General features: G+C 40.5%; 1 protein-coding gene across 1 annotated transcript; it reads right to left on the reverse strand.

Moving 5' to 3' along the window:
• Window positions 1-66: 66 nt before the first annotated feature.
• On the reverse strand, window positions 67-5,964 carry LOC130743552 (uncharacterized). Its single transcript, XM_057595800.1, has 8 exons — window positions 5,841-5,964; window positions 5,069-5,121; window positions 4,276-4,346; window positions 4,103-4,161; window positions 1,429-3,802; window positions 1,030-1,344; window positions 859-964; window positions 67-777 (listed from the first exon to the last, which is right to left on the reverse strand). Exons 1-8 carry the CDS (start codon window positions 5,962-5,964, stop codon window positions 67-69), a joined length of 3,813 nt encoding a protein of 1,270 aa, XP_057451783.1.
• Window positions 5,965-12,257: the final 6,293 nt, after the last annotated feature.

Consider the following 12,257-nt stretch of genomic DNA (forward strand, 5'->3'; position numbering starts at 1 on the left):
AATTAAGCTAATGTATAGAAAAATTATGATAAAATGTTAAAAAAAGGAGAATTTTACCCATGTTTGTCATGTAACTATATAATCTTGAATATCGTCACCATCAATATTTTCAACAATGATATAATCTAGAGGATCATCATCTGTAGCAACTCTTGCCAATTGTACATGTTCGGTAGTATCCGGAAAAATTTCCTCCAAGTTTTGTGATGGAAATGCCTCATCAGATACAGTTACCTCTTCAATAACTTCACCCATGTCATATAAGTCCCTTGGATTCAAATGTATGGGTATACTCCAGCCCTTTTCTTTCTCATCATCAACATAAAAAACCATTTGGGCTTCCGAAGCATTAATAAAAGGCTCATCATCTTCATGATCTCCAGTATGTATAGGTCTTGTGAAGTTAATTGAGGTAAAACCCAAATCATCTTTTTTCATTCCTCTAGGATTGGTGGTATTAGCCCATTTACATTTAAATAAAGGAACCGTGAATAAGCCACTATAGCTGAGCTCAATTATGTCTATCAGCTTCCCATAGTAAGGAACCCCTCCAAATCTCATTTGGGTATCACTACGACTAGAGTAACTTCTTGTTCCAAATGAGCCGAAAACCCCACTATTTTGAGTTCTCAATCCTTTGTCTCGAGCCACTGTACGGAATTTATATCCGTTGACATTATATGCACTGAACCTTCTAGCCTCCCTTTCAGGACCTTCAGCAAGACAAAGAAGAACTGATTTGTCTGCTTCATTAAGGTCGTTCGCATTACTAAAAATCTAAACATATAGTCATAGAGTTAGAAACATGTATAATTCTAATAAAAATGAATATCCATTTGAATTTGAGATTTTTCTTACATGATTATAGAACCAACCAGCAAACTCTTTATGAACCTTTTTGTCTATCTCACTCGCACTTCTTGTAGTCCTTCTTAGTTGCCTCCGCACAATATCTCTAAATTTCCTATACATATATAAGTTAGACGACATGTAAAAGGATGATTTAAGTAAGCTATTTGAAGTACTTACTGAAGATATGGATCAACTATTGGGCAATTGGTTAGAACATGTCGATGAGCTTGTAGTTTTTCAACGGATGAAAGGGTGAAATATGAATGGCGACCAACTGATTTTCCCACTTTAGGAAACAATTCTGCTTCTCGTGTTTTAGGTTGCGTATCAATAGGCTCATCATCAACACGACGTGGTCTATTCCATACGGTCTCAATGTCATCGAGGTACCTTGAACAAAATGTTAGGATCTCTTGCATTAGGTAGCCTTCTGCTATAGAGCCTGTAGGTTGTGCCTTGTTGCGCACGTAGGATTTTAACAATCCTAAGTACCTAATGATAAGAAACACTTGATAAATATCACGCTGAAAATCATGGAATTAAAAAGAAAAAGAAAATTACTAGTTCATGTTTTACCTTTCTATAGGGTACATCCATCGATAATATACAGGACCTCCAAGCTTCGCTTCTTCAACAAGGTGGACAATTAAATGAACCATGACCGTGAAGAACGAAGGGGGGAATAATATCTCCATGTTACAAAGAGTGAGCACAATATCATGCTGCAATCGATCTAAATCAAGCACACTCAACACTTTTGAGCATAGTTTCCTAAAGAATGAGCTTAATCCATTCAAAACTTTTGAGACTTCATTGGGCACTGTTGTCCGCATGGCCAACGGTAGCAATTGCTCCATCAATATATGAAAATCATGGCTTTTTAGCATTCCACTCAATCGAAAATTCTCCATATCAATGCACCTAGAAATGTTGCTTGAATAACCATCTGGTACAATGATATTGCTTAAAGTTGTTAAAAATGACTTCTTTCCTTGATTAGTCATTGTATAAATAGCTAAAGGATATTTTCCATTCTCATCTGGCCAAAGGTCATGCCTAAAGCCCATCGCTTGAAGGTCTTTTCGAGCTTTCAAGTGATCTTTTGACTTTCCATCATTTAGCAAGGTAAATAGGATATTTTCGCACACATTCTTTTCGATGTGCATGACATCAAGATTGTGACGCAACTTATTGTGCTCCCAATATGGAAGTTCAAAAAATATGCTTTTTTTCTTCCATTGTTGAGTGCCGCTTTGTGAGGAATCTCGGTCACCACGAGATCTCTTTCGGTTGCCAACTCTTTTATCTTTTCTACCAAATACCACATTAATGTTCTTAACCTGTGCAAAAATTTCAGAGCCAGACAATGATTTTGGTGCATCACGTGATTCTTGCTCTCCATTAAACCGAATCTTGTTCAGTCTAAATTTATGTCTCGTATCAAGGAATCGACGGTGACCCATAAAACACCATTTTTTACTGTGCTGAAGGCGGCAAGGGACAGCGTCAAAATTACATGTAGGACAAGCCAATCCTGTGTAGGTGTTCCATCCAGAAAGATTTGAAAGCCTAGGGAAGTCACTAATGGTCCACATTAAAGCAGCATACAATTTGAACATCTCACGCTTTGAAGCATCATAAGCATCTACACCATCATTCCATAACTCCTTCAACTCCTTGATTAAAGGCTGCAAGTAAACATCTATGTCATTCCCTGGTGGTTTTTTACCAGGAATTATCATTGAAAGGATAAAAGACGTCGACTTCATACACACCCATGGAGGAGTGTTGTAGGGTATGAGAATAACTGGCCAGATGCTATTACTCGCACTCAATACACTATGAGGATTAAAACCATCGGCAGCCAATCCAAGACGAACATTTCGTGGATCTCCACTAAATGATGTGTTTTTTGTGTCAAACTCCTTCCAAGCGGCGGAATCTCTAGGATGCCTCATCATCCCATCATTATTAGCAGACACAGCATGCCATCTCATATCCTCAGCAGTCTTTGAAGACATAAACAATCTTTGCAATCGAGGTTTAAGAGGAAAGTAACGAAGTACTTTCCTAGGAACTTTCTTGTGACAATTTTCATCAACAGACACCTGATTCTCACCATTTGTCTCAGGTTCCCTCCATCTAGATCTCTGACAAACTTTGCATTGTTCCAGGTTTTCATCTGCACCCCAGTACAACATACAATTTCTTGGACATGCATGTATCTTTTCATAGCCCAATCCAAGCTTGGTTATAGATTTCTTTGCCTCATAGAATGAACTCGGAATCTTAGCATGTTCAAATGCATCATGTAGTAGTTCTAGTATCATTGTCATAGCCTTATCAGTCATCTTACATAGGCATTTGATATGATACAACTTCACTATGAAAGAGAGTTTAGAAAATCGTGTGCACCCTTCATACAATGGTTGTTCCCCATCTTTTGCTAAGTCGTAAAACTCTCTAGCTTGATGTCCTTGCTGCTCTACATTTGACATTTCTCCTTCACCTTGTGCGAATTCTTCATTTGGTTCATTCACACGGTGTCTGTCAACTCCAAAAGCTTCATTCAACATGTTCTGGATAGTATTTTCATTGGTCACAATGTTTTGTGCTGAACTTGAAACATTTTCCCTACCAACGTTTTCATTTTCCTCATGACCGGACTCCCCATGGTAAAACCAGAAGGTGTAATTTTTCGGGAATTGCTTAACAATTAAGTGATCATATACCACATCCTTAATTTGCCACTTTCTACATTCACATAGAACACATGGGCATAATATTTTGCCATCAACAGAACTACGTTCAAAAGCAAAATCTAAAAAACTCTTAACCCCTTGCTCATATGCAAGTGAATTTCGGGGCATCGAAATCCATGACTTATCCATTGCTTTAGTTTCTATAGTAAGAAATATAACAAAGTTGTAATTTACTACATAGGTCTTGGCTGTAAAAAAAAAAACAGCAAACTAATATGCAATAAGCATAGCAACTAATAAGTATTAACCGCCAATTAAATGATCCACTAAATCAAAAGCATTCAGTTTCACTTTGTTAAATTACCAAATCCAAACATGCAACACTAGAAAGCAATTTGGCAGTACAGAAGTTCTGACATCAATAATACAAATGCCCTATTCAACTCAACTCAGAACAAGGCAACTAGCAAAAGGACATTATAAGACACAAACATACCATAATCAGAGCAAATTAAAGAAGAGAGGAATCAAAAGGAGAAGTGAGGTACCTGAACCACAATAGAGAGTGTCACGAACACAGGTCACAAACACAATGAGAAACTTAACACTGAAAAAGCAAAGGATATAATTCAGATTATTTGTGCTTTATCTTTCCACCAACCAATACAAGCACAACACTTATAAAGATAATAAATAAACACACTAAGCCCAAATAAATAACCAAAGCACTCCAAATTTCCCTTGCTTCCCTATCTTATACCAACCAAAACACCACACCATGCGCCCTCTCATCTGCAACCAAATTCAACATCAGCTAGCTTAAACCAAATTTACGTCCTTCAACCAAGCCCAAGGACGCACAACTTATTTACTAGCCAAAAACCACATCGTAATAAGCCAAAACCAGATTAGTTTCGAGGCCTTAAAATCCACCAGCATCCCCTTAAAATTAGGAAACAAAATCCCACAATCCACGCCATAACCAGCAACCATCACATGCATTGCAGATGCAAAAATTAGAGCTATATGATACATAACTTATAAGCAAGCATATCTTTAAATTAAATTGCAAAATCAGAACTGGTTCACCGAACTGCAAAACAATTCACCGAATTAAACATTTAAAGAAAAAATCACTCTGGTCTAGAAGTTTGGAGGAAGTAACTTCAAACCACTTCTTGACGTGTTTATCTCATCTCCCTCCTCCCCATAATTTGTGATCTTGTTAGACTACCATTATGTCCAATCCATGTATAATGGCAAAGATATATAGAATTAATTTTTATTTATTGAGGTAGGTTTGTCTTGTGAATTTTATAAATTGAGAACCAATTTTCCAGTTCAATTCAGTTCGGCGAACCAGTTTTTCAATTCAGTTCTTGCCAAAACCTAATGTACAAATCAAGATAATCATATGAAAAAAAGAAGCTGATTGTAGTTTATCCAAGAACATAACTTGAAAGAAAGCACTATATTAATGAAATCAAAGAAGAGAATAGGAGGGAGGGTTGTACCTGGCGTCCAAACAATGATGTTGAGTGCGAGAGGGCCACCACCAACACCAAATCTGAAAGAGAAAAACGAAAATCAAAGAAGGGAAGGGAAGGGAGGGGAAGGGAAGAAAAGAGAAGAGAAAGAGAGACACGAACCAGAGCCTGGAAGAGGAACAATGATGTTGAGTGCGAGACAACCACCACCAACACACCAAATCTGAAAGAGAAAACGCAAATCAAAGAAGGGAAGGGAGGGGAAGGGAAGGGAAGAAAAGAGAACATAAGAGAAAGAGAGGGACGAACCAGAGCCTGGAAGAACGAATCGGAGCTTGGAGTGCGAGACGGCCACCGACTCTGAAAAGCAAAACCTAAATCAGAGAAGAGGAGAGAAGAGAAGAGAAGAGAAGAGAAGAGAGGAACGAACCTGAGCAGAGATGAAACGCAGTGAGTCCAGAAGTTAGAAATTAGGGCTTTGATGGTTTTTGGGATTCAATTGAGAAAACAAGTGAGAGGGAAAGAGAATGAGCGAGAGGGAAAGTGAAAAGCGAGAGGGGGGGAGCCAAAATTAGGGCATTCAGCGGCGGTTGGTAAGAGAAACCGCCGGAGATAAAATTAGGATTGATTTTAAAATAAAAATAAAGCCCCAAACCGCCACTAAAAGCAAATCAACCGCCGCAACGTAAGGGACAGCTGCGGCGGTTGCTTGATACAACCGCCGCAAAATACACACAATATAAAAAACTGAAATAATAAGCTGGAAACCGCCGCTGCCTGTTCATCAACCGCCGCAAACATTGAGAAACAGCGTCGGCTTCATAAACCGCCACAATAACCGCCGCAAAATTATATTTAACGGCGGTTGGCTTATAACCGCCGCAAGATGTCCGCCGCAAATGTCCTGTTTTCTTGTAGTGCATGAAACAGCATGCATCTATATATAGCATAATTTCTCAAAAATGTATTTAATTAGCTTAACATATTCATCAATTTAAATAATTAAATCCATGTGTTGACCATTAACTAACTATATAAATAGGTAAAAGGTAAACGAGATAAGAGAGATAAAAGGAATTAAATATAGTATTATATCATTTAGAAGAAGTCATCATGGATTAGTTTCTAGCAACCAAAGTGCACAGCATTACCTCACTTCTACATCATTATCTCTAAAAAAATGAAAAAGAAAAGAAAGATAAAAAACTAAAATAACAATGTTTTGATTTTTACGGAATTGTCTAGCATTCACCACATTTCGGGTGGTGTATGTGAACCAATTATCTCAAAAGTTTAAGCTGTAGGATAACGATAACATGAATAATTTTTTATTTTGTTATAACACGTCCCTCACGCAAAAGTCATTTGGACTTGAAGCGTGCATAATGCATAAGTCCACCTAGCATGTGCTTAAATTTAACTTTTTTAATTGAAGAATTAAAGGTGATGGGGACCGAACTCTAGACCATGTGGTCATTGAGACTCTAATATCATGTGATATAACCAATTTATTTCAAAAGCTTAAGTTGTTAGGTAAATGTCACATAAATGGTTTTATATTAGAGGGTTAAACGTGAAAAAGGTCCCTAAACTTTAAGCAAAATCTAATTTTCGTCCCTCACTGGAAAATCTTTCTAAATACACTTTCATATTATCTTAAATGGTTGGAAACCATCCCTGCCGCCAATGAACCTCCTGCCATCGTGCTTAGGTGTCATTATGATCCTATGTGAACATGGTACGTCATTTAATGAACTTATGTAGATTTTTTTTAATATAAAAACTAAAATAATCAAATCTTAATTAACCCCCCAAATCTCCTTGATGGCCTTTTCTGGTTTTTCTCTCGTTGTCTTGGGTTTTTTTAATGGGGCTTTTGACGGGCTGATCCCTTAGGGGTGTTTGAGGGCACTTTGCAATTTCTAGCGGTCTATGTGCTGCCACTATTGCTGGTTTGTTTGTATTCTTTGCTTGAGAGTGCTTCTCTCAAGCCTTTTGTTGATAAAATATAATTTTATCTTTATAAGAAAATATTAAAATAATTAATGATTGAATCATGACTTGAGTTAAACAAAATTGATCACTTAAATGCCAACGGCAGCTGAAATGATTAAGTAATAAATACAAAATATAGAAATTCATATTATTAACACCAACAACAACTAAGTATGTAGCTTCCATCCTTGTTTGTCAAAAGGTAAAAGTGGAACATTAGAAGCCGTCCGGGATGTTGCATTCATTGGAGATTCCTAAACAGAAGTGAGATTGCATTGCAATGGAGTTTTTTTTATCTTTATTGAGACATGATACCATATGGATGATTATGGACCGACTGACAAAGTCAACTCACTTTGTTCTTATTAGTCTCAAAATTCCTCTCGAGAAATCAACTCAGCTATATGTGAAGGAGATAGTGAGATAACATGTTGTTCCATCAAGTATTGTATTTGATAGAGATCCAAGATCTCTTTCAAGATTCAGGGGAAACTTGCGTCAAGATTTGGAAACTCAACTCCGACCGTAACTCAGCATATCATCCTCAAACTGATGGTCAATCAGAGAGAAAAATTCAAACTCTTGAGAAACTTCTTTGAGCTTGCGTGTTAGAACACATAAGAAAATTGGGATCATTTTCTTCCTTTAATAGAGTTCACTTACAACATCAACTTTCACTCTCAGTTAACTTTTAGATTAAGATAATGGTGATGAGTCAACTATCTTCTTAAATCGTAATCCTATTAGATATCAATTGTTATCAGCATTATAATTACTGGACTGGGCGGGACATAAAGGATGATTTTGCCCGCCCAAAATGAACAATCAACCGACCGAAGACAGCCATGGCGGGAACAATGACACAACGTGCTTCTTCGCCCTTCCTTAGGTGGACCCACGAGCCAACTGGAAGATTCCTTTGGATTTGTCTTATATGTATAGGGATTTGGGCCCTGATTGTCAGGCCCAAATATAGGAAAAATCCATATCATGACCACACCCTCTATAAAAGGGGAGGTCATCAACTTGTACTGGACAACTTTTCAACATTAATGAGATTTTACCTTTTATGACATCTTACCATTTGTAGTGCTCTGCTAGGGTTAGCTTTATTACTTCTTCTTACATAAGCTACTCTAGTACGGAACATTGGCGCCGTCTGTGGCTCTGACCTAGATCTTCCAGTGCCGTAGAAGGTATAAGTTACGAGCCATGGAGACTCGTTCATGCGGCGTGGGCCGTCGTGATCATCGTCGGCGCGGTGGTGGTCGTCACGGCGGCCGCGGCGGCGGACGGGCTATACTGCACAGGCAAGAACAGGAGGCTTCCTCGGAGGGGGTCCACTCAGTGGCGCCGTCGCCAGCATCGTTGGTGAACGCAGCTCCGGGAAGACCTTCAGATCTGATAGCCAAATCAGATCCAGGCGTTAGGCGGCGATCAACGCCGCCTGACTATGTGAACTTAGACGACCTTAAAACCAGTGCTCCACGGAGAACGCAGGAAGCAGTGACAGGTATCACGCCTGCGGCTTTGCAACAGATGTTAGATACTTTGCAGAAGGTGCAATCCCAAAACGAGCAGTTACAAGCCCAAGTCGAGTATCTAACTCAGAGGCAAGACTTTAAGCAAGGACAACGTCTGGAGGCAGAGGACGTAGTAGAGTTTCAACCTTTTGTTCCAGCCATCACCAAGGTAGACATACCAAAGCATCTACAAACAATGGCATTAGACGCCTTTTCAGGCGACTCTGATCCCATGGAACATCTGAGATATTTTAACACCAAAATGGTAATCGGTGGGGCAACGGACGCGGTGAAGTGCAGATTATTGCCTTCAACATTCAAAGGAATGGCGATGCAGTGGTTCATCAGACAACCGCCTTTCTCCATTGACAATTTTACCGATCTGTCTACCAAGTTCCTGACTCAATTCTCCGCCAAAAAAACTACAAAAGCAACGATGTTTGATCTAATCAGCATACATTAGCAGTCATGGGAGAAGTTAAAAACCTACATGGCACGCTTCAGTAAGATGGCGGTTCAGTTGGAGGAAGATAACCCGGATGTATGCTTGGCGTCTTTCAAAAATGGCCTTAGGGCGGGAGATCTGAATCGGGACTTAACGAGGCGACCAGCGAGGGACATGATGGATCTTCGTGCTCGCGTTCAGGAATTCATCCTAATTGAACAAGATGATCAGAAAAAATAAGAGAGGGAGGAGGGGCGCAAGCAGGCCCAATCTGGCGGTGTTCCACAGGAAAAACTCAAGGCGGGGAAGGAAACCAGGGTAGCACAAACTCCGCGTATACCAAGACCCGGACCATATCAAAACTCCAAACCCGGCTTTCAAAATACATGGCACAGAAATTCCCAAGGTCCCACTGCAGCCTCAACTGGTCAGCATGGTGCCTCGCCAGCTCCAGTTCCACTTACCAAGTTGAATGCTCCCTTAAGTACCATTTTAAAAGCAGTTGGGCAGACAAATGATGTGCAATATCCACCGCCTCCCCGGCGGCCGCCAGCTAATGTGGATACAAATAGATGGTGCGAGTACCACAAAGCGTTGGGGCATACCACGGATAATTGTTGGAACTTGAGGCGGGAAATTGATCGCCTGATTAAGGCTGGCCATTTAGCAAATTTTGTGAAAGACACAACAGCACCAGAGGCCGTTAAGGTAGCACAAGGGGACAAAGGCAAAGGAAAGGAGATAGTTGAAGAGTTGGGCGATCCTGTTGGGGAATGCTCATCTATTGCAGGAGGATTTGGTGGGGGTGCAATTTCAAGCAAGGCTAGAAAGCGTTATGTGGCGGCGGTACACTCAGTACAAGCGTATGAAGGCGAGTGTTGGGTGAACCACTCCCCTATTATATTTACCCCTCAGGATTTTGCGCATGTTATTCCCCATGACAACGACCCAATTGTAGTAACAATCAGGGTTAACAATTACATGACGAAAAAAGTGTTTTTAGACCAGGGATCTTCGGCGGACATCATTTATGGAGATTCCTTTGATCGCTTGGGGTTAAAGGAATCAGACTTAAAGCCATTTAAGGGAACCTTGGTAGGATTTACAGGGGACCGTGTCCATGTGCGGGGATATGTGAAAATACCAACCGCCTTCGGAGAAGGAGAGTTCGTTAAGAAATTTCAAGTGAAGTACTTAGTCTTGGCGTGTAGAGCCAATTACAATGTACTCTTGGGGCGAGACACCCTCAACAAGTTATGTGCGGTCATTTCAACTGCTCACTTAACTGTCAAATATCCAGCCTGCAATGGGAAGGTCGGGATATTGCGTGTAGACCAAAACGCAGCAAGAGAGTGTTATCTGAGAAGTGTGGCGCTCTATGGGCGAAAGGCCGCCAAGGAAAGCCACCGAATTACAGAGATCTTCCCACAAGAGGGATTTAGTTTAGACCCAAGAGACGATGTTGATGATTTCCGCGCACAACCTCTGGAAGACACTAAGCAGGTGCAAGTGAATGATAAGTTTTTAAAGATTGGTAGCAGTTTAACGAAGGAACAAGAGAAAATATTGATCACCCTTTTAGGTGATAATTTGGACCTCTTTGCATGGACCATCAATGATGTACCAGGGATTGACCCTAATGTGATCACCCATAAACTGGCCATACGATCAGGGGCGACACCGGTTATCCAGCCAAGGCGACGAATGAGTGATGAAAAAAACAAGGCCGTGCAACTAGAGACGGAGAAACTAATCAAGGCTCGATTCATCCGTGAGGTGCAGTACCCAACTTAGCTCGCCAATGTTGTAATGGTCAAAAAGGCCAATGGGAAATGGCGAATGTGCACGGACTACACAAGCTTGAACAAAGTGTGTCCCAAAGATTCATATCCACTTCCCAATGTTGATAAGCTTGTGGATGGAGCTTCCGGAAATGAACTTTTAAGTCTCATGGATGCTTACTCAGGCTACAATCAAATTATGATGCATCCTTCTGACGAGGAAAGTACAACGTTCATGACCAATCAGGCGAATTATTGTTACAAGACAATGCCTTTTGGTTTGAAGAACGCAGGAGCTACGTACCAACGGCTCATTGACAAAATTTTTTCAAAACAAATAGGCAGGAACATGGAGGTATATGTGGATGACATGATTGTAAAGTCCGCCAGGGCTGTTGATCATGGTGGTGATCTCAAGGAAGCATTTGCTCAATTAAGAACATATCAAATGAAGTTAAATCCTGAGAAGTGTTCTTTTGGGATCCAGGGGGAAAGTTCCTGGGATTTATGTTAACGTCAAGAGGGATAAAAGTAAATCCTGATAAGGGAAAGGCGATCTTGGAAATGAAAAGCCCAACAAGTGTAAAGGAGGTTCAACGTTTAACAGGACGAATGGCCGCCTTATCACGTTTCTTGCCAATGGCGGGTGACAAAGCGGCCCCATTCTTCACCTGTTTAAAAAAGAATTCGAAGTTTCAATGGACAGAGGAATGCGAACAAGCTTTTACCAAGTTGAAAGAAGCATTAGCAACGCTACCAATACTCTCCAAGCCAACGTCAGGCGTTCCTTTGATACTCTACTTAGCAGTTACTGACAAGGCGGTGAGTACGGTGTTGCTCCAGGAAGAAGGAAATAAGCAGAAGGTTATATATTTTGTGAGCCATACTTTGCAGGGGGCGGAATTGCGATACCAAAAAATTGAAAAAGCGGCTTTGGCAATTCTGAAAACAGCAAGGCGCCTCAGACCTTATTTCCAAAGTTTCCAAGTCAAAGTTAAAAATGATGTTCCCTTAAGGCAGGTACTCCAGAAGCCTGATTTATCAGGGCGATTGGTCAGCTGGTCAGTTGAGTTATCAGAATATGATATACAATATGAGCCGAGGGGCCAAGTTACATTCCAAAGTTTGATCGACTTCGTGGCGGAATTAACACCCACGGAAGGCGAGAAGACTCAAGGAGAATGGGTCCTATCTGTGGATGGATCCTCCAATAACACTAGAAGTGGGGCTGGGATAACTATTGAAAGTCCAGATAAAATGATCATCGAACAATCTCTAAAATTCGAGTTCAAGGCGAGCAACAATCAATCCGAATATGAGGCTTTGATCGCCGGCTTAAGGCTAGCCATTGAGTTAGGTGTCCAGAAGTTATTCATCAAGGGAGATTCGCAATTGGTGGTTAAACAGGTGAAAGGCGAGTATCAGGTGAAGGATCCGCAACTTTCTAAATACTTGGAAGTGGTGCGCAGATT

The sequence above is a fragment of the Lotus japonicus genome, chromosome 3 (genome assembly GCF_012489685.1).
Source record: "Lotus japonicus ecotype B-129 chromosome 3, LjGifu_v1.2".
NCBI lineage: Eukaryota > Viridiplantae > Streptophyta > Magnoliopsida > Fabales > Fabaceae > Lotus > Lotus japonicus.